Source organism: Numenius arquata, chromosome 4, assembly GCF_964106895.1.
Source record: "Numenius arquata chromosome 4, bNumArq3.hap1.1, whole genome shotgun sequence".
NCBI lineage: Eukaryota > Metazoa > Chordata > Aves > Charadriiformes > Scolopacidae > Numenius > Numenius arquata.
The window spans coordinates 39,591,983-39,616,072 of NC_133579.1; the positions used below are offsets into that span (position 1 = coordinate 39,591,983).

Below are 24,090 nucleotides of genomic sequence, written 5' to 3' on the forward strand. Positions count from 1 at the left end.
TCTGCTGCTGGTTTGGTCTTTCCCCATCTTGCAAATGTTATTTTGTTTGTAATGTGGGCATTTGCCTTTGCCCCAGATACCTTCCTTTGATGGAGTTGTCCCAGTTCTCACAGGTAAGTCCTGCTGACCTCCAGGCAGTCCTCCAGAAGGGGACCGACAGTGTTTGGAGTATAGAACAAACACAGTTTTGCAAATTGCTCATAAATCAGTTTTCCCAATTTTGAGTAATTTTCATGATGAAAATGTTCCAATCATTTTAGAGTAAGTACTTGTGTGTGCTTTGTTGCCATATACTGCCTTCACTCCTCCTGATCAGTTGCATCTTTGGGAAGGCAGCATTTAATTTGTGGGAGGAGAGGGAAGAGCAAATCTGTGTGATCATTCCATAAAAAACAATAGAAAGCCTGGGAGGAAGATCACTACCAAAGGCATGTGTGACCGCAGGGTTTTCTCACTGATGTATGAAGTACTGGTGCTACTTCAAATCAAGCAACTCATTCAGAACTCACAATGCCAAATGCCATGCTGGAATTTCGCATGCCATTGCCTGTAAATGGGGTGGGAAATAAAAATTCAGGAAAATGGTAATAATACTGAACACTCACAACTGTAGTAGCAAAATAGCTTCTGTTCTGTAATGGTTTTGGTCATTCATGCCCAGTTGGTTTATCTGTTTCTTTTTTTCTTTGGTTTGCAATCAATCTCAGGTCTTTCTGACTCAAATTTTAACTTTCTTGGTGTGGCCACACCTCATTACTATTTGTTCTTGATAAATGCTCCATTTGCCTTTCGTCCCTCCTACCGTTCTGTTCTTTTTTTTTTTTTTTTTTCTTTTTTAATTTTTTTCCAGTTTTCCATATTACATAAGTGGGTATCAGCATAAAAATGTGATGAATTATGAAGGTTGTATTGCACCTTCATCATGTGCAAGAGTCTCCTTTGAATGGTGGTGGTGTTCAGTAGCCTGTAAATATAGTAAATACATTATTTTCTTTCACTGAAACTACTAAACATCAGCTATAGGAACCAGTGGAGAAATGGGAATAGGGAGGGGACTGGCAACTCTGGCAAAAGGGTTATGCCAGAGTAGGCTGAGCTGCAGGAATTCTTTTGGTAGCACTCTGTCAGGGCTAGGAAGATCACTTAATTTAGAAACGTGAGAACCACTTGGACGGCTTTACTGGATTTAGATAAATTTAGTTCTCAATACTAGTTAGTGAAATTTTTCATTGTAATTATAATTATGTTGCTAATATAGTATTTTGAGGGTCAGGGGCACATCATTATCTGCCCACATCAGTGAGAGATTTGTTTTGTTCAGAAAGGTTCTGTAAAATCAAGTTAGTTCATAACGCTCCTACTTAGGCAGTGAGGTAGGTGACTTATGTCCTTTACCCCTGAAATAGGGAGGTAGTGCTCTTGTCTGTATTTTTTTTTTTTTTTCCTGAATGGATGAAACAGTAATTCTCCAATTCACAGGTCTCCAAAGTAGTAGCATGCACACCTTTGCCTGAACCATTTCCTTTCCCTGAGCAGCATGTCGTTCTCTTCCTGAATGCACCATACCCTTCTTCCCCGAAGCTCCCATTCTGCTTGCTCTGGTGGAGATATTGCACATTACTAAGTTGCATGTTGTCACGGCCTCAGTGCAATTTAGTGTGTGCGATACTTTCACATGAGTGCATGCACACGGGTATGGCTGTGGCTTAAAGTTACTGCAGCTTTCAATTTTGGTGGGGCCTAATTACACTGTGAAATGGTCTTAAACCCAGATCAATATTCCGAGTGATGCCTTGAAACATGTGTCAGTGGAAGTTTGTTCTGTAATGCCAGGAAGATGACTACTGTTTGTTTTCAATTTGAGAAGGGTTATCATTATTTGCTTCATTTTCTTCATTTGCCATGTACACCTCAAATTTGGTCAGATTTTTCATTGGCTATATAAAAGTTACTTAAAATATCAGACGTTCCTAAAAAGGAAATAGCAATCATATACTTAATTGAAATTTGCCAGAAAGTCGAAGAGAGATTTGATATGAAGAAAACCTATAGTGCCTTGATGGCTGAAATAGGTTCTTACTGATTTTTCAGATTTTATTTATTAACATTTAAAGAGATCCATAATGAGCTACCATGCAAACAAATCAACAAAAAAATCTCAGCAGTTTAAGCACCTAACTGGTTTGCTGTGCCATCCCGGCAGTAATGATGGAGAAAATGAGATGGTGATACAATTCCCACAGAAAACAATAATCTTCCAGCATGTTAAGCTAATGCTTAGAAAAAGCAAAATGTGTGATCTTGTTTATTTTACTGCAACAGTAATAATGTCTTTCAGAATAATTTTTCAAAGACAACTGTTAATTGATTATGTTGTGACTGAATTTTTGCATGCAATGTATGTTCTTTAGTAGCAGGAGTATCCCTTGCAGAAATCACAGGAATGCATTTAACAGAACCCTACTAAAATTTTGTAAGCTCTACTTATGGTGTATATTATGAGATGGGAATAGAATTGAAAATGTTTCTGCCTTAATGAAATAATTTCCTGGCCTAAAACTGGGAATAACAGATACCTTTTTTTTTTATTTTTATTTTTTTTTTTAAATTACATGGAGGAAAGGTTTCAGTTGAGTTACTGAAAAAAAAAAAGTAGAATGTAGTTTACAGATCTAGAAGAAATGCTTCAATGTTTCAGTACATTTGCAGAACCAAACTGACAGTAGCTGTAACCTGATTATCCTAGTGGGATAGGTAGTAGTATTTATCGGTTGATTGTTTTAGTAACAATGACCATGTGATTCGCTCATACCACTATTTTGGTTCTAAATATTCTGCTATATGCAAAAAAAAAAAAAAAAGGATTTCTCTTTAACTGTATTTCCTTTTGCTTTTACATTGAAAATACTTGTTCTTAATAAACACAGCTGTCTGAATATTGCTTTACATACACAAGATTAAAAAAATTATTCAAAGAATAATTCAAAGAAAAACATATTCAAAGAAAATTTCAGAAAATAATTGATTGGCTTATGCTTAACCTTTACTCTTTTTCCAAATTTACATGAAACTATGAAAAAAAGTTCATTATTGTACACACATAATTTGGGTCAAGCATGTCACAAAGTCTAGGAATTTTGCAGTTTACTACCCCTAATTCACAAGGTTGCATAAGTGCATAATCTGATGCTGAAGCAAGCAGTTCTGTTCCCTACGCCGTGCAGATGGGTACAGTGCATTTTCAAACACATTGACGGGTTATTGAGGGCTTCCTTGTTTTATATCAGGCAGTGCCAATGTTCTGCCCTGCCATTTGCTTCTTTCATATTGCAGATGGCACGTTCTGTATGTTCTAACAGGAATTTCTCTTAGTGCGTTTTTGTAGTTTGTAATTTTGTGACTTGTCCAGTTCTGATACCACTGATACAGAAGGTATCTGTAAACACGTAGAGGATGTAGGTTATTGTGTGTGTGTGTGTGTCTGCACACGTTTAAACACACAAGCAGATTTGCACACAGTCTTCAAAAATAATATAACTACATTGCATCTTGGGATACTAATCCTTTAATTATGTATTGCACTGATACAATTATGTATATATGCTGCTTTGTCTACAACAACAACTTTTTTAAACTGTTATTTGCATGTCAGAACTTAAAATCTTAATTTGAATGGAAGTTCAGTTGATATGTGAGATAGACTCTATCAGTAAAATTTGCATCTGGAATTCAGCTCAGCCAGTTTTTCTCTTTGCTTCTCAGGCAGGCCTAGTAGCTTATTTGGAGGGATAGAAAGACAAAGGTTGCTGAAAGAATTATTAAACATATAGGAAAGACATCTTCTATCAGGCAGTTCTAAGAATAAAGGGATAGTGTGAGAATTATTTTTAGTGTAACATATTGCAGGATTCTATGCTTGCATATCTAATAATTCTTTATGTGTGTATTTAAGGTTGCAGTATATATTATTATAACCTTGGTTAGGTTTCTGCTATTTAAAATCCTGATTTATTGTAATGTAAGAAGACAGCATGAAGGCTGATATAAAACCTCAGGATTTCCTGACATTTCGAAGATCTAACATCTAGTGTTCATCTAGATTAACATCTTATGAAACTAGTAAAGTTTCGTAAAGGTGTTTTACAGCATCTCTTACCAAAGACTTCCAAGGAAATTAAGCAGTGATGAGATAATAGAAACGTTTTCTGCATGGATAAAGAATCAATTTAAAAGATAAGAAACAGAGGGCAGGAGTAAATGATGGTGTTGAGGTGGGGACCTCTAATATCCCATCTATTCATAATTGTCCTGGGAAAGAAGTGGAGAGGGACACCTTGTAACCTTACAAGGCCTTTGTCAGGATGAGGACCAATTGTGGAATTGTAGCAGGACTGTAGACAAACTCAGAAGACAGCAGTGTTTGGGGAATAAAATGACTGATGAGATGTAATGTAGGTGGAAGTGATGCATGTGGGTGAAAACGAGTCCTAACTTCACACGTAAACCGATGGCCTCTGTGCTGACTGTTACCACTTGGGAGATATTTTTCCAGTTAGGCATGCTAGCTCAGTGCTTGGTGATAGTTAAAGACATCAGCCAGGCATATCAAACATTAAGATTCATTACAACAGACATAGACAACAGAAACACAGAATATTACTCTCATTGTATGAATCTATGGCTTGCCTATACCCTGAATTACTCTGCACTGTTCTGGTTCCTGCATCTCAGGTGGGAGGGCAACAAGGCTGATTAAGACAAATGAAGGTACGCAGCAGTTTCTGTATAAGGAATGACTGAGCTGGTTAGATCTCTTCCACCTGGGAAAAGGATGTTAAACAATTGAGGTTTGCAAAAATCAGAACCAGTGTGTGAAAAGAATGACTGGGGTTGGACTGATCATGGTCTCTTCCAACATAAAATCTTGGGATCATCGAAAAGCAAGCAGGCAGTTTCAAAAAATAAGAAAAGTGTGTTGGTTCATACAACAGGCCAGTAGACATGGGGAAGTACTTGCCAAAAAATACTGGGGCTGCCACAACTTGCAGGATTGGACAGGGCTAAGAATGGATATTAATTGAGGGTTACTAAATAGACAGCCTCCATCAGGTTCATGATATCCTCTGAGGTGGAAAGAGAGGCTGAAAGAATGTTCAGGGCTACTGTTAAATGTGTTTGTCCTATTTCTTTTGTTCCCTCAGTGTCTGGTTCTGGCCTCTGCTGAAGATGAGGTGCTGGCTAGACACACCTTTCATCTGAACTAGTTTGGCTTTTTATTTATATGTTCTGCTCCAAGATCCATTTTAAGAATAGTTCGGTGTTGCACTTAGTAAACATTGTGGTCTGCTCGTGATAAAAATCTGGAAGTGTTAGAAATAGTTGATTCAGAAATAGCTCTTTCAAATGTGCTTCTCGAAAGAATCATTGTAAGTTTATGTAGTATATATGACCAGACCCAAATAGTCATTCAAAAATATTCAGTGTTATAAAGAAATAATCAAATGTAGAATTTCTTGCAAGTTGCACTACATGTTAATTGTTCTTTTTTCAGAGAATGTAGATGTTTCTCTGTTAGAGAAGAAAGCCTGCTCGCTGCTGTGTCCTTCCAGCTAGTTCCCACTGTTTAAAAGTCTGAAGTTTTGATACAGTCACTAGAGCCCTGTCCTGCCTTGAGAGGTGCAGTATTTGCATGTTACACCATCTCAAAGGCCTGTGCTTTGTTCAAGGCTGTATCGCTTTATCTCACTAGTGTCATTACTGTCCCCATATGTTGGAGCTGCTACCTCTCTTTGTTCACTTGTATCATTCCTAAGGAGAAATTCATTTCAGCAGCAAAACTGTTGTCATGGAGTCATCTCTGAAAATCATCTGCATATTTATATTGCTCCTGAGATGATCTTACTCTGTCAAGAAACACTTACTGCCATTTCTGCTTTACTCATAGTATATCTTGGTGCTCTTTCTTTATTTTCACGTGTAATTTGAAACTGAAAAATAATAAGGGTCTCTTTTATTCCTGAAAGAACAGAACCCTTAAAGAGTCAAAGAACAGCTTAAGAGGTTTTTTTGCAAAAGGACTTCTTTGAGTCATTTAATTCTTCAGTGTTCTGTTGATCACTTGAAATTTGGGGGATCATTATAGGGGAAGACTACTTCGTTCTTTTTTAAGATAATAGCTGTCGTTTGATTGTCACTGGTAGCTTTTCTTTTGCAACTGGTCTTGGTACTGTCTAAAGGAAGAAAACGAGTTATTTGGTTTTGAAGTTATGGTGACAGCGACTGTTAATTCCAGCAGGGATAAGACAGCACTACTGTGCAAAGAAGAGCTCCCGCCCTCCAGCCGCAAGTGTGCTGGCTTCTTCCCCGGTGTGAACACAGCTATTTATGCCACCGCTCTATGAGTTGGATAGGGAGTAGAGGTCTGAGCTAGTTAGTTAAAACTAACCCAGCAAAAAAAAATTACTAGCTGAATTCATTGCAAAAACCATCGTGACACAGAATAGAGATTGTGCTGGCAGATAGACAGAGGAAGGGTGGTCTGGGGCAGAAATGAGTGCTGGAGAACTGGGGAATGGGAGGGCGCTTTTCTTGTGGCAGTTCTGAGTTAGCCTGTTTTGAAATAAATTATGAAACCATGCTATGAAGTTTGGAATGCATTGCATTTGGTTTTTTTACCTTGAACCCTCTACTTTTAAGATGTAAAGGTTGTATTCTTAGAAGAAAGTGAGTAGCTGGAGTTTCTTAAGGCATCATTTTGAATTAGTCAGCTCTGTGTACAGGAAGATTTTGCAACAAGATACAGTACTATACTTGTACAGGAGTCTTCACTTTTCTGCCTCTCCTTTCAACTGAGGTTGTTGCAGCATTAGGTTGAATTTTTTTAAATTTTTAAATTTCACCGTGTTGATAGTGGTGAACAGACCTTACCTGGAGACTCTGTGAAATTGAACCTGAATTCAGGTGGACAGACATTTAACGTAAACTTCAGTAGAAGCAAAGGGGAAACTGTAGACCTTTTATGGCAGATCAGTAAAAGAGAAAAGAAAACCCAAATGACAAAACCCATAAAATGAAAAGGTGGCACTTTCCCTTCTGAAATCTGCAAGCAAATTCCCTGGGTTTTCAGTGAAGTAGAAGGAATTTTAACAAAAAACAAAAAACAAAACAAACAAAAAAAAAAAAGTAGGCCAGCTATGCAGAAACATTTGACAATTTGACAGAAGTTTCTTCATTTTTAATCGGAATAATGTGAAGTATGACCCATGTCCTCTGAATTTATTTATTTATTTTTTAAAATTTTACATGCTTTTCAAAGCTTGGTAAAATGGAATATGTAAGTCTAAGTATGCCTTACAACAAATTGCCATGAAGTGTTCATAAATTACACATTTGCAGATGACAGCTCTTGCAGGTAAAGTGGTTCATCCAGATACAGTGCCAAAGCGAGACATGAGCAGCAATTGGATTTTCTGATTTCTGAAACATGCAATTACTCTTGTATAAAAAAGGAAGCTGTATGTATGCCAATAATGTATTAAGAGATGAAATTAATTTACTGTCATAATTTCACCAGGAAGGTCTGCATTTTACAGATGGTAATAAATTCATTTAGCGTTTGCTCTAGCATACCACATCATCCTTGAAATCTGGTATTGCAGATGCAGAGTAGCTGAAGATGAAGATTCTGGTTAGTGTTTTCAGCATTATTTTTTTAGCTACCGTAACCTTGAAGTCAAATGGATATGAATTTCTAGAGAATTTAAGGTATGGTTCTTAGTTTTTCTGACAGAAATAGCAAACATGAGTCTACAGAGACTTTGGAGTTCTTCTGGGCCACGCTTGACACAAAGTAGGATCCCTTGTGCTTTTTTCTGACTAATTGAGGCAGGCATAAGGAAAGGTGAAGGAGAGGAGGAGAATGAAACTAGGTGTAGCCTCCTCTCGCTTCCTGCTTGACCACTGACACCTCACAGCTGCTCAGCACTGTGTGATGCCTTCTCCTTTCAGCTCATTAGTTGTGTGTGCTAGGTGCAAGGACCTGGAGTGATGCTGTATTGTTCTACAGTCTTTTAGCAGTATATCCTATTTTGCTATTGAAATAAATTATGTATCAACTTGCAGAATGACACCAGACCAGGACATACATGTCGGTCCGTGATTAACTTCCCTGTTATTCTACTAGTGCATCTGTAATACATAATGGACTTACACAGTGTAAAATTTTCTTCTAAGCAACATGACTATATAAGCAAAAGACATGGTAGAACTTGAATTCAAATGTGAATAAAATTAATCTGAGGATAAAAAATTATGCTGAACTGAAATGTGAAAACTGTGTAAATTGGAATGGCAGCTTTGGATGCTTTCTTATGAACGAGAAACGGTTTTGCAGTTACTCCCTAACATGGTTAAATTCCCAGCAATTAATTCTGGCTGTTGGAATAATTTTTCTGGGTTGTTGTCTGTCTTTTGGTTACCTTAGGACTGTCTTCCCCTCTTTGGTAGTCTCTGTGGGAAAATCTAAACTGATTGACTGTTTAAAAAGTAAGTCCTTCCTGTAGCTGTAGATGGATATTTTCATTTCAAGTGAAGTTGGTACTTCAGATACCTGCCTCAAGCCAGGCCTGCCTTGTCTCGTGTATACTGAAATGTAGGTTTGGGGCATGGTTACAGAAATTAAGACCCTGTGTCCTGATTTCAACTGGGATAGAGTTAATTTTCTTTCCAGTAGCTGCTGTGTTTTGGATTTAGTATGAGAATAATGCTGATAACACATGGTTTTAGTTGTTGCTAAGTGATGTTTACATTAGTTGAGGATTTTTTTCAGCTTCCCATAGAAGCTGAGAGGGAGCATAGGCAGGACAAGCAGGCCAAAGGAATATTCCATACCATAGATATGACGGTCAGTATATAAATGGGGGTTGGCTGGGGGGCAGGCATCCACGATCACTGCCTGGGTTGGGCTGGGCAACCAGTTCACTGGGTGCTGAGAGTGACTTATGTTGTATTACTTTATTTTGTATATTCTTTTACCATTATTGTTATTTTCCTCTTCTGTTACTGTTCTATTTAAATGTCATTATCTCAACGCACAAGGGTTTTTTTGGTTTGGTTGCCCCCACGCAACTTTTCTCCCTCTTCCCATTACCCTATGGGGGGCTGGAGTGAGCGACCTGCTGTGTGGCCCTTGTTGCTGGCTGGGTTTAAACCACAACACATTGTTAATTAATACTGCAGTACAGAAAACATCTTTATAGAAAAAATAAGGGGATACTTCAAGGACAATTTTAAAATATTTTTGACAACTGAGATGTATTTGTGCCACAGTTCCTGTTTGATTGATAAGAAAAAGATTTACTTGAAGATTTAATTATAGCATGTTGAAATATGGATTCTCATAGTTGCTATTAAATATTTAGATTTAATGCTTCCTTCTAACAAATTCTTCTGGATATGTTGGGTATTTTTTTTCTTTTTGGTTTTGTTTTGGAATGACCTGCCAAATGCATTTTAAAAAAAAAAAAAAAGTTGAAAACTTTGTGTCACCAATGAAGAGTTTCAGAAATTGTGAGATACCTTCTTCATAGTGCAGAGGGATTTCTGTGGGACAGGTCTAAGATTTAAGAGACCAGCAAGGGCATTGGTTTGACAAAAACATAAGGGTTTAGTTGGAACAGATGTATCTTTAGTGCAACCAAGAGAAGTGATGGGGTTTTTCTGTTGCGCTCTCGTGATCATTGCAGTACAGATAGCACTTCATCTCTCCAGCTGCCTGGAGCCTTCCATTGCCAAAGACCCTGTTCTAATTGTTCATGTTCTAAATTCTTAAAATCCAACCACAGATAACTTGCATCTTTGGATTAAAGTGGTATTTAGCCCTCTGTAAGGTATCCTTAAATAAAATGTTGATAGATCGATTATTTTTCCACTCTTTTTATATGATGTTTATACTTGATGGTTGACAGAATCCATTTCAATTAATAAACAGGTACTTGTTACATAAAAATTATGCTCCTTTGATATCCTCGGAAAAAGCAGACATTAATTAAATGTCGCAGAAAGTTAAGACTTTTGAGTAGCTGAAGTATGAGAACAAACGGAGTTTTTAATGCAAACTCACATTTAGCATTCTTACTGTGGCTTTGGTTTTTGGGGTCTGCTCTCCTCCTTTCCAAACTTTTTTTTTATATCGGAAGCTTACTTTTCTTATAACTAAAATTCAGGTGAGTATTTCCCTCTTCAAGATCTGTAGATTCTATATATTTTGGTCTGTGATTTCCCACTTTGATATTATAGAAGTTTATCTAAATTGCAAAGTATTCAGGCTCTTTTCACTGAAGCCACCACGTATTTGTAAATATTCCTTGCCCTTCTTCACGCACCACATAATATTTGTCTGTCAAAGGTTTAATTTGTTATTTCAGGTCGTTCCTCAAAGCTTGCTTTTTTCCATATTTTCCCCTCCCTCTTTTGGGGGGTAAATGGCTGACAACAGCTGTTCCTACTTAATCTGTGAAGATAATCTCACATTTTGAACAACAGTGTTCATATGTGAGGTTTATTATGCACTCATAACTTCCAGTGGGTGAATTTTAAATGAGATAATTTTGATTCAGCAGTCATTTGGGAATCTATGCATGTCTTTAGGTGGGAAAGGAGGGCAAAAATATGCAAACTACCCATGGGCATAATAATGAGGATAGTGCCAAAAGAAGCAAAAACTTGAGAGTCTTGCAATTCTTGCTGGTAGTTCAGAAGAGAAGACTCTACTCAGTAGTTTAATAGTAGAGAAGGTTTCTCTTCTAGAAGGCTTTATCGAATAAACAGAGGAAAGAAACTGTGCTCTAAGAGGCTCTAGTTCCAGAAAGGGCCATTTTCTGTGCAGACGGTGTTCTTCTTCGAAGTGCAATGAAAACCTTCCGACTAATCATCTGGCTTCATGATTTCTGTTGCATGTCTTCCTGCCCTCTCTGCCCTCCTGCCAGAGTTCCCAAAACTGCCAAGACACATGAAAAAGCATGAAATGTAAAATGGAAAGTTAACATCAGCAAACTTTGCATTTATCTTTGCAAGGAGCGTGTGTGTGCCACCACTTCTGCAATGACGGAACTGTTAGGACTGTTCTGGGGAGAGGAGCTCAGGGATAGTTTGATCCATGATTTAGCTTAGATCCAAGCTAGAATAGTGGTTTCAGGAAAGTTCGTGCCTCTCTCAAATGAGGGTGAAAAACTGGCATAATACAATGGTGAGATATACCAGTTTTAGAGTATAATTTTTGTGATAGTAGTCCAAAGGCACAGGTTTCCAGTTCAGTTACAGAATGCTCCACATGTGTAAGTGCACTAGTGCTGTAAAAACGATGCAGCACTTTGGTGCCTGTTTGCTCTCATGAAGCTGTGGTCACACTTAAGAGAGAAGAACTTTGTGGCTAGCATCTTGGACACAAGATTCAGCAGGATTGAATTAGACTACCAGACTTTCTGTTTGGTTTTTAGTAACGTAACCTAATAAGCAAGCTAAAAGCTAGGCATATCAAGATACTGAGGCTAAAATCCAGTAATGAATGTGAGGTGCTGTTATTTTCATCCAGAAAGTCATGTAAGTATGTAGGAAAGTAAGAGTTTAAGCAGCCTATTTCACTTCACAGACCAGTGGTTTTAATCCAGTGAGAATGAACAGGTGTAGAAATGTAAGCAGATAAAGAAAATGAATGAACAGGTAAAAGTGGAAAAGGGCAAAGAAAAAGTAGTTTGTGCATAGAATGGTACTGCTTCTCATAGGCTATTTTTGATAGAGGATGTGGTCTGATGCTTGAGTGGTTTCAAGGAGTTTATCCCTGGAACCCATTATACAGTAAAGAACAGTCTGGAATTTTTGTGTCTAAATGCCTTAAATGACAGATGTGATGGATGCTTATTCTTTTCATAAGGAACAAACGCATAAAGGGTTCAGTGTTATGTTTTGAGTTGTGTTATTTGTGGCACTAATGGCTTTGCAGTTTTTCAAAGTAGCTTTATAGTTCCCAGAATCCTAATGCCAATAAAATTTACCAGAGTTTCTTTGGTTGTTTTAGAGGTGTATTTGATGCTTCTCTCAAAATGGCTGGGTTCTATGGACTCTACACTTGGCTGACTCACACTATATTTGGGATTAACATAGTCTTCATACCATCTGGTAAGAATTTGAACAATTATAATCTATTTATAGATTATATTACATAATTATTTATTGTACAATATACAACTAGGATTAAATGTTAAGATGAGTTGAAGTTTTTTTTTTATGGAACATTAAATCAGAAGCTGGCAACCATCAGAATTAGAGTTGTATAGCTAACCTTAATATGGTTGGTTTGTGCAAATGTCTTAAGACAGTTTCTGATTACAGCATTGGCTACTTTTTTTATCACAACACCTGAATCTATTGATGAACTCAGTATATGGCATGAACTGAATGAGTAGCTAGCTATTTGGAATTTTTTTCTTTATTTCCTGTTCAATATGTAACCTCATTTTTATTTCCTGTTTATTGTTCAAACCCCACTACGAAAATACTATGAGAAGGTTAATACTTTTGTGATATGCTTTGTGGTTCCAAAGAACTTCTTAGTATTGATTGGTTCTTCCAAGTGTAATTTACACAACCATACATCTAGTTATTCTATGAAGACTGTACAGCTTATCATAACTCTTATTTTCAAAATACTTAGTTCCAAATGTGAATGTATGTAGCACTGCTGAAAACTTATTCCAGGAGGCTTTCAAGATTGCCATGGGTAGGGTGGAGAGAAGTCCCTGATTACTCTTATCTCTGAGCCATGCCTTTTTCTGTTTTCACAACACATCCCCTGCCAGCCATTTCATTTGTCCTGTCTGTTTCTTTTGCTGGCTGTAATTCTTTCTCCTTTCTATTCAGTCCAAGTCTTTGCAGGTTTTAACTTCATTCTGCCTGCCTTGGCTTTTCTTTCTTCCATAGTTGACAGGTGCTGATTTCTCAAGATGCCTAAATGCAGGAAGAAGTGGTGTCATGAAAATACACGATAGAGGCGGGCTTCTTTTTCTCAGTACTGTTGCCTGACTGTTTTACCAGCCTCTGCTTTTCTGTTACTCTTTAATCTTAGCTTTGGAAATGACTGAATAGTTGTCACTGAAAAATCTTCTTCCCTGTTCCTCTTTTGCCTCTCTTTCCCTAATAATAATAATAGTAATTAAAACAAACGTTGTACCTTCATGTTTGAGGGAACGGAAGGGGAAGCTATAAAGCAGCAAAATGCAATATAATAGGAAATGGCTGTATTATAAAGTGTAACGGCCTTAAAGGCATTGGTTGTCGTTAGACCTACTTAGAAGATAATAATTCTTTTTCTTTCAGGTACATGCAAAATCTTAAAAGTTTTTGCTTTCTGGTTAATGAGACCAAAAAAGAAGGGAAAAAATTAATTATTTTTGTATTATGTTCATTTCTGTTGCATTAAATGAGAATGACAACAGTACTGCATCACTTTATAATCAGAAGGGTGTGCGCCTGTGTGTACAGGTGTGCATACAGAAATACACAAGTCATGGATTTTATATTTGCCTGGTTTCTCACAGTACTACATACCTTATTATGGTTGACTGCAGGAGATCCAGTAAGTTACAGTGAGACTTCTGCTTCTATACTTCCTTGCACACAGTTGCTAGTTTGTAGTTATGTAGGAGTTTGAAATGTGCATGATTCATATAACTTCAAATTTTTCTGAATTGGTGCCTCTTTCTGAAGTAACTCTTTGAGTCACAGTTGGTGAAGCTTTTCTGCATGGTGAATAGTGTCATTTTCTTTTTTTCCTAAACCACAGCAATAAAACACCAAAAGCCAAGTAAGGCACTTCTTCAGTGTCTTATTTACCACAGCTGATAAAAGTGGGACTACTGGTGTGGCAAAAGTATCAGAATTTAACTATAGATATATTTGTGAAATACATTTTCAGGTCTTATTCTAACCTCTTCTTCTGTGTGCTCTAGCATTAGCAGCAATCCTTGGAGCAGTGCCATTTCTGGGGACATACTGGGCAGCCATCCCTGCAGTCCTAGATTTGTGGCTTGTGCAAGGACAGGGATGCAAAGCCATTTTGCTCTTGGTTTTTCACCTTTTGCCAACCTATTTTGTAGACACAGCAATTTATTCAGATATATCAGGGTAAGTACATTAGAAAAGACTTTTTAAAGTTAGTGTTGTAAAAATGCTTAATGATCATTGCTGCCTATAATTAAACTTACTTTTCTGAAGCACGCAGAACAGTATCTTCAAGCACAGGAATAGCCTGTGATACCACCTCATAGTAAGAAGTCTTACTGGCCTAAGTAAGTGCCTTTACTTTCCCAGGCTTCTTTACTATGAACTTTGTCACTTCAGAGGTCTTAAACTTGTTCTCAAGGTCAGCAAAATCAACTGTTCTAGTTCCTAAAGTATTATCTTTGCTATTTATCTAATCATTGACTAAAGATGTGTAGCATTTTCCTTTACATCATCTAATGCCATATGATACTGCAGAACAAACAAGAGATCTATGAGCTTATTGGGGACCTGGAAAAAATACTTTAATTTTTCAGAATAGATTGTGAAAATATTGAGGACTTTTTTGAAGCCAGCCTTTGTGTTATGTCACCATACCCCATTGTAAAAATCTATTGATTATGGGATGATCTTTAAATGTTTTGAGACAGATGAAATTGCGAAACTGAAGATAGGTTCCTACTGAGACCGTAGCCAGTGCTGTTTTCCTGTTGTGGGTGGTTGGCACAGATTTCTTGAAAAATCTTGCTAGGTGTTTGGCTGCCTCTATTGAGTTGAAATGTCTCCTGGTTTCAGCTTTAAGTTTGTACACAGAGAAACAAACTCTAGACTATGGAGACAAAGTCAACATCTGCAGTTGTATCTGGAGTGGAACTGAAATGTCCACTGACATTTGCTGCTGCTGAAATATCTAGTGAATCACTTCATGCAATTTAGATTAGAGATAAAGCAGCGCTGTTCAACAGAGCTGGCAAAGATATGAACTGTCAAGTTCCGTATGTACAAGACATGTTTACAGCCATGTACAAGATAGATATAAAGTTGTACGCCTCTAGTCACTGTTTCAGTCTTGATCATCAGAAACAATCCTAGTAAACTGTTTGAATTCAGAACTTCATGGTCCAGACTTAGGTACATGCTGGTACTAGTCCTTCATTTGTGCTGGTTTTTATTATAGTGGAGTTAATGTAAAATAAGGATATTTATTGTTTCAGTTCTGTGTTAAGTTAGAAATTAATATTTTTGTTCACCAAATATAATTACACTGAACAGAGAGAACCAAAGGATAATATGCACAATATTAATAATAATTTTCATAGACTGTGGCACTAGTTTGCATTAATTAAAGCTAACAGATGAAGTATAATCAAATTATGATTTTTTTCCAACAATAAATTGTGGATAAATTTAAGGCTAGTAGCTTTTTAACCAACCAATATTTCTTCTACTCATTAGAATACATTTTTTTGACTGTAGGGGATGCAAGCTCTGTTTACTGTCCAGAAAATATATGTGGCCGGAATAGATTTTCTGATGGTGGAGCAAAATTGCATTCTTCCCATTAAATAGAACAGTAAGCATTATGCTGTCTTGCAGATTAGATTAAATCTATTTGAAATAGCTGTAATTAGGTTATGCAGGGTTTTCCAAATGCATTAAATTTATACTGTAGTCCTATTTCATCAGGTGATGAAATAGGCAGAAACTAGCAGAACTCTAAACTGACTAGCTGGTATTTTCACTCCATTACACTCAGAATTCAGAAAAACTTCCTGAAAATCGGGTACCATGTTTAAACTGTAGTTTTTCTTATATAATTCCATATTGCCATCATTATTTTAGCTATAAAGATTAAGCATGATGAGCTGGCTTTGTGTAAGTGCTATTGACAGGATTTGTGTTGTGCATCTGAACTGAAACATGGAAAAGAAATATGGAATGGCTTACTTGCTGCTATAATATCAAAAATGAAGCTTATCAAAAGCTCCATTGGCCTCAACTTTCCAGTAAATATTAATCTGTTCATAAAAATCTGGTTTTGTTTTTTATCTGAAAACATTAACAGTTAATAATTGCAAGCACTCAGTCTGAGAGGTTGTTTTGTGACAAAATGAGAGGACATGACTGTTTATTTAAAGAATATAGGGTAATTATTCTTTGAAAGATGCAGTGCAAGTTGCTATCATCGTGTGAATTAATGCCTTTGCTCAGGGTCGCTCATAGTACATGTTGGTGGTTGTCTTAAAATTTAACCGTTCTTGACCACAAAGCACAAACATTCTTTGTAATCAATCATCTTTCCATTTTCAATTTGGAAATGTTTTTGCTATTGACTCCTTCAGACATTCCTCAGCAGATGTCTATAAAGTAGCTACTCCATTGTGGATATTACCAGCATTACAGGCTATAAAACATTGTTTGATCTGTTGTGCAAATACAGCGTAGAATACAGCTTGGAATATTTGTGCAGTCATTCAAACAGCAATTTATAGTGTAAATATGGGTATCTATAGCTACCTGTATCATTTTCTAAGCTAAATAAAACTTTATGATTAATTCACATTTCATAATTGATAGTATTGTTGTTTGTTGTTCTTAATTTAATTTTATTCTGCTTGTGCCATAATTCCAGAGGTGGTCATCCTTACCTGACAGGTCTTGCGGTAGCTGGTGGAGCGTATTACCTGGGCCTGGAAGGAGCCATCATAGGACCAATTCTACTTTGTATACTTGTGGTTGCTTCCAACATATATAGTGCCATGTTGGTGAGTCCAACAAATTCAGTGCCCACCCCATCACAAGCAGCATGGCCATTACAGATTTACCGGTAAGTTATACATGTATGCATTATGTTTGTACTTGGATCAGTGTATGTAAGCATAGGTATAGAGAATGTGTGCATGAGTTTTATATATGAGTTTTCACAGACACCTACATGCATATTGAAGTATTTGGAGAGGATTCAGCTATCCTATATTCTAGAAATAAAAATTATGGTAAAGTAAAATACTCACTGGAACTCGTAAACTTGGAAGTGTTTTTTTAAAGTCTCTCAGCTTCTTACAGAAGGCTCTTTTAGAAAATTCACTGGTAATACCTTTGTATCCTATAACTTACGTGTTGCCATTGTGCTAGGAGATGATTTAACATCCTTTTTTCTGCGTAAAACTATCTTTCATGGATATCTAATAGTCAGTGTTCATTGCCCTTAATTAGAGGCCTGCCTGCAAATACTGCGTTTTTATGTGTTGGTGTACAATACTGCAAAATATAAAGAAACATACGTGAATTTAAAAAATGAGACAACATTATATGCTATTATTCAATTAAAAGTATGGTCTTTTAATTATTTTAACAGATTAATCATCTGTTTATTTAAGTTACTGAACATGGAATATAGAAATTTATCTTTAAACTCTACAGTTGAGGAATGGGATGAATAAACTCCTAATTGAATACTTAATTACAGTTGGAAATCATATTGGGAAGTTATTAATGACAGTGGCCATTCTAATGTCTCTACTGTCTTGTTCAATTACATAGGTTAGCTCATTATATGTATATCTTAAAGAGAATTCTGTGCTTGTCAGAAATAATCCTTTACTTCATTCACATGAATAATGTTGTCATCTTTCATATGGGTACTTGGGAGAAAAACCACTAATTGAACCTGTCTGTGGTCTCTGATTTACAGAAGTTATGTTCCAGGACTTTCTGTGTATGCCGTAGATAGAGCTTCCCACAGTACACACAAAAATTTCCATGTGTGTTTGTTTCCTGTTTCATTTGTAGGAAACTAGTTATTTGTAATTATTCGACAGATTTGAGTCTTGCTTTTTTTTTTCTCCCTTGCCCCCCCAGGTCATCTAGAGAGAGTCCTGAGGAGATCAAAACAGCTGCAGAGTGATGAAGGTGCTGTGCTGCACGTATTCAACATGAGAGAATCGCTGTCTTCTGTCTTGAGTTCACAACAGCCATGGCCTTCTGTCCTTCTCCAGCTGTGCCTAGGGGCAGCTCACAGGGAAGCATAGCTTGGGCTTTAGGAGAAACCACTTCTCAAACATCTGCTGGCCTTACATGATTGTGCACTTTCTCTCTTGAAGAGGCAACGTCTACTTCCCATGGCTTTACATACTAACACACGGTTCAACTGCCTTGTTGCAGACCTTGAAGACCTTCTGTCTTTATAAAAAGAATGGTTAAGAGGACAGGTATATCCACTGGAGTCATTATCTTATCTGCTGAAGTGACTAACTTGGCATTTATTTATTGGGTTATTTGCGTTATTAAATTGTAGTAGCTTTAAAGAAAGCTAATTCCAAAATATTTATTCTCAGTTAATGTGGTGGCAAAAAAAGGTGTAAACCACTCATGGTTAAATGAAAGTAGAATATAATTGTTTGCTGCTCCTCGAAGTATTTCTTCAGAGCCTTTGACCATCACCTGTAACTTATAACAACACCTAAATATTATCCTCTTATACTGAAAACACTGAAATTTAATGTTGTTGGAGACTAGTATTTCTAGTATTTTCCTGAAATTAGTAGACATGCAAATTGTTAAATGTGGTGTTTCCTCATATTGAAATACAAGGACTTGTTTACATAGTTTAATCTTGCCCTCATTTGCAGTGAACTCTGATAGTATTTTGCTGTTTACCCACCACCCCAGTAGAACCATCTTGTCAACTACATTTAATCAGAGGCCTCCAGTGTTTTCAGGCAAAGGTAATGTACGATTGTCGTGTCTACTTCCAGTAATAGGAAGTTGAATGGGGATTGTTAAATGTTGGTTTTCAAGTGCTGTTGTTGAGTTCAATTAACTTTTCAAACAAATTTAACTTTTTTTCCAAAGAGGAAGCGGAGAGAGCATGGATTTTGTTCTCGTTTAGTTTGGTTTTTTCCCCCTGTAAGCCTCTGGCCAAATATCTTTCTAAGATATATCTTATATACTAAGATATATCTTAATAATAAACAGAGTTCTTAAATTCCTGAAACGGTGTGTTGCCTAGATCACAGCATCAAACTACTCTTGTGCTTTTCTTCCATACGTAGTTTTGCTTAAATTGCAGTTTTGGTGGCAATTAAGGCCTTCTGTATTGATTGTTGAAATATTTTGATACAATGGATCTGTATAAATGGATCCTTTTTATAAACAGGAAGTGGGATTTTTTTGGTAGAAATTTCATACTTGAACATGAGCTTTTCCACAAATATATTGAGGCCCTAGGTACAAAGTAGCAGATGCATACGCTTAACCAAAGAACCACCTTTCAGCAACTTCTCTTGAATTTATTTCAGAGTTTGACTGATAATGAGTTATACAAAATACAGGCATGCTTTGTATTTATTGTTGTTGGTAATGCAACTGTTGGAAGAAAAATCTGTTCCTATCTAGGGATAAGGATATCTAAGATTTGTGTACAAACAGCTCTCAGTAACTTAGATGTTTGTTTTACTCGAGTTGCAGAAGTGCTGACAGATTTGGAAGGCTCCTATTTTCATGAGATTGCATGTATTTTTACATGGTTTCTAAAACCACATTGCCATAGAAAGTGATTGGAAAGTACTCTGATACTAACCCCTGGTATAGGTTTGCAATAAACAGGCTGCCTGTTAAGACACAAATCGCTTCCTCCCCCGATTCTGGAAATTAGCTGCTGCAATTTTACTGATAAAATTTTATGCTTAAATGGGGGGTTTCAAACATGCTGGTTTTGTACTTGCGAACTTGCAGGTATGTGTTTGGAGGACAGACTCAGGCATAATTTAGTGGTTTGACTCAAGTTCACTGAAATGTGGAAACATCCTATTTAATATTTTACATTCTGAAAGATCTACACATCAGTTCCAACTAACTGAATAGGAAGGATATATTGCTTGAGTTGAGTAACAATGCTGTGTTTTAATTTCCTTGGTTTTGTGGATCACATAAAATCTTCAATGAAACACATTTTTATAATTGTTGCTGGCCAGAGTGGAGGATGACAAAGAACCTGAGGCTGTCCTTAAGTATTCCCGCAATGTTCTGACCAGTTCAAATGAGACTGCTGTGATAGTTGGGAAACTTCTTTGTTATGTCACTTTTTTAATTCAGAGTTTTGCACTGAAATGTTGTGTTCTCATTACAGCATTTAAAGATTACTAGCCAGAAATATGCATCTTTCATGTATTTCCAGTTTTCCATTGCTCTTTACTCACTGGTCAAGACATTCTATTGTCCACATTTGCTATCCCAGTTATTTCTGAGACAATCTTTCAGATTCCTATGGTACTCGACATAGTCACTTTAAAGAGTCATTACAGAGCATTCTTTTGTTTGTTTTGAATTTTTCCTCTTCTCCCTCCCTCTTCACCCGACCTCCTTAGATCAAAGAAGGATCTCTGCTGTGAAGATTAAAATGCTATTTCAGACGTAGTTATCTTCAAAAATGGCATATCAGTAAAATCAGCTGAGAAGATATGTTGTTACTTTGAAATGTTCCTTTCCCAACATGAAGAGAAATCATTTTGTGAAGAGAATTCATATCTGATGTGGTTGTTAGTTGGACCTGCTTTTAAATGAGGCTTCATATTGATGCTTCCTGTTTCAAATTCAGCTAAGACTTGCCAGGAAGAACCACCACTAGTACAGTCTTTCTCAGTAAATGTAGCTTAAAGAGCATGTGCTGCATGCCATGCCTGATTGAGGAACGAATTGTATGGTTCAGTGGTGGTACAGTAAGACTATACTGCCAAAAAGAAAAGAAAAAAAAAAAAAAAGAAACAAAACCTCCAATAATATCTTCTTAGAATATGAAATGTTCACTGAATTTGGCCATGTTTAAAAAGAGAAAAGGCCAAAACAGCACCCTATGAAAAAGCATACCTTGATTATTGGTTTGTTGTTAGTATGCAGTTACCAGTAGAAATAGAAAAACTTGTCCTTGCATATTTAAAACCCCATATTCTTTTCTAAAAAGACTCAGCCTTTTTAGGAACAGTTTAGTTTAGATCGGTCTCACATTCATGTGAAAATAATCAAACTGGTCATTTTGATTTTCTTGTAATTGTAAAGTACCAGTTCCTGATTATATTGCCTCATCTGCAAAAGCAATCAGCAGCTCCATGGGATAAGCTTTTAAATGGCTTGTGTGTCGTTCCTCCCCCCCAAAAAAAAGAAAAGGGGGAGGTGAAACTCCTCACACGCCCTTTTCTGTAGTGGCATTAAACTGATTAAATTGCAGTTTTCTTAGGAGAAACCATCTTTTTCATAATGCTTGTAGGCACATTCCAGGAGCAGGTATTTACTTGTATTTAGTGCATTTAGTATTCAGTTTGAACAAAAACAATTTAGGATTCAGAAGCGAGTGCTTGTAGTAAACCAAGACAATGTGGTCTCATGGTATTGTAAAATACAACTGTGCTGTTTTTCATCATTCTCTTAGCAAATTAGGCTTGTTGCAAATAAGTGTAGTGCCAAAAGGGCTAGTGGTAACTGTTTCTTCCACCGAGTCTTAAGTTAGCCCTTCCTCCCCGTCCTGTGCTGTAGCAAAGCTAGCAGAAGTGAATGCGTGCCAGTTCACAACACAGCATGTTAAATTCAGGTCATTGTAAATATTGGCTTAATTGAATACATGAAGCAAAAAACTGCACTGGGCCAGAATCTGGCACACGTTCATTTTGCCAGCCTTACTACAATATGGTGACTTTCAGCACAGATGCACCATTACTGCTCAAGTTGGGAGCCGTAATGACTTATTTTGAAAGACTGCTTTAAAAAAAAAAAAAAAACCAATAAAGAAGATTAACATTATAGTCATATATACAATATACATTTTTCAGAAATTGAGTTGATACCCACATATCTGATAATAGAGACAGCAGTTGGGTATTTCCACGTGCAATGGTTTGTATTTCCAGCTCATCTAGGGTACATCTAGTTTCAACAACTATGTGGCTTCTCTTCAGGACTTTGGAGAGGAGGACATACTTAGGTGTGTTTTGTCAGTGGTTATTGGGTTAGGAAACCCATAATCTACTTAATTAAATAAAATAAGAAAAAAACATTGTGTAGGGAAGATTGGATGCTGTCTCCAGTATTATATATTGTGGGTACCAGTGTAACTTCTGAAGTAGGTGTGTGGCTGCCATGTTAAACATTTTTTTTGTTGTTTTTTCGTAAAGCTTGAAAATACAAAACTGGATAAAATTGTTTCCCAGTAAAAGCAGCAGCAGAATTACTATGCTGCTGATCCCTGTTACTGGTGACAGAACTCCGCAAAGAGTGCGCTGCCTTTCCTAGGGGCCTGATATACTAAGGACAGGAAAATAGCATTATTCTACTGAGACTCTATGGCTTCACATCAGTGGTAGAAGATGCTCCCACAATTGCCTTTATTCAGACATTGTGTTCATATCGTATTGACTTAAGTTTGTCACTACAGATAATGCCCCCTTTATGGACACTACATCTGGAAGCAACTACAACTTCCTTCAGAAGGTGCTGAAAGCTGTTGGGATTGGAGTTAGTATTCATTATATTTAATAATGGAGGTACCTTTCTTCTAGAGATGCAGTTGTTCGCCTTGAAGTTTGCAATTTTACAAGAGAAAATTGGTTTCCCAATTAAATAATCTTTATTGAGTGACAGCTGGCATCTCTTAAATCCTTGGATGCATCATCTTTATAAACTCTGTCTTGGCTTGTGTTTCATAGGGGTTTTCCTTACTACTATTTCCTGTGCTTTTTGGTGAAGCATGCTTCAGAAATTCCCTTCTTATTTCTATTTCTACAAAGCTAGAATTTCCTAAAATTCTTAACAAATGTTAGGGAGGTTTGGTCTTTAACCTGATACTGTTCATCTTTCACTTTTAGGAAAATATCATGCTTTATGGTAAAACTCTCCAAAATTGCTTTCAAGTGCTAAAATTGGAAATAAATTAAAAAAAAATGGCAAGGTGGAAAATTAATTTGGTATTTTGAAACCAGAAACAGTGCCAGAAGTGACAAGAGTATTCAGGGATTCTACATTGGGTTTGTAAATGTTTATATTGATATACAGCATTATATGAATATGAGCAGTGTCTGTACTATTCAGACTTCAACTGAAATTTCGTCCTATCTTTTTTTTAAGGTATCTGAGAACAAAATAGTACCTGTATATAGTGAAAACAAGCAACATTTTCTAGAATTAATGTTTACTTGATAAACGTCAGGGAAGAGCCAAACTGATAGGGTGACTAGAACTGTTTTGTTGTAGTTCATATAAAATTGGGAAAAGCTGTTCTTCCATCTAGTAACCCATTGCTAAGAGATGACTGTTCCTGGAAGTATTTGCACACATACACTAAAGAGCTGCCAAAATTAATAGGTCATGAAATATGTCTCTTAAGTTCCCCCATCTCTTAACCTCTCCCACACCTCATTTGGTACCTTGGTTTGAGTCTGGTTTAGTACATGAGAGTATTGCTTCATCCTCTTTTGGGATCCATTCCAGGGCCTGAAGGGCACGCTTTGAATGTCCATACTGAAACAGCATGTCCAATTCAGGAAGGAATTGCTAATTGGCAAGTAAATACATCCTTGATGTGCTCCACACATGGATAGACTTGGACAAACATAATTTATGTTGCATGGAATTAGAGATTATTCTTTGACTGTAGCACTATGTAGCGACACCAAAGCTAGGTTTGAGTTGGAAGCAGGGCATGTTTACTTGCGGCAAGATGCATTTGCAAGCTAAGAAAGGCAGAGTGAGTGCTCTAGCATCCGTGTATATATCTGAAGCATTTTCAATGTGATGGTTTTCAAGAGAGAATGTTGATTTCTTTTCCTAGCCTCACTTTTTGCTACTTGACTGTTGTATACAGTGATCCAATGAGGACCTAAAGGCAAAGTAACTTTTCATGGCATTGGTGTAGGTTGAATGTAAGAGGCATCACAAAGCTAGTAAGTAGCCACAGACCAAAAGTTCATTAAGCTTAAGAATTAACTTCAAGGCCATAAAGTTGGAAAAACAAAATCCAATTTTTTGGCCGCCTTTCTGCCAGTCTCA

The 24,090-nt window shown here is 36.8% G+C and overlaps 1 protein-coding gene across 1 annotated transcript in view; it reads left to right on the forward strand.

The window, feature by feature from the left end:
- TMEM245 (transmembrane protein 245) overlaps positions 1–20,790 on the forward strand; it is an 82,443-nt gene extending 61,653 nt beyond the window's left edge. Inside the window, exons 15-18 of the mRNA XM_074146462.1 lie at positions 12,074–12,174; positions 14,004–14,178; positions 16,688–16,882; positions 17,917–20,790. Coding sequence (XP_074002563.1) covers positions 12,074–12,174; positions 14,004–14,178; positions 16,688–16,882; positions 17,917–17,962 — 517 coding nt within the window. The 3' untranslated portion in view covers positions 17,963–20,790. The remainder of the gene's footprint in view (positions 1–12,073; positions 12,175–14,003; positions 14,179–16,687; positions 16,883–17,916) is intronic.
- The last annotated feature ends 3,300 nt before the right edge of the window (positions 20,791–24,090 follow it).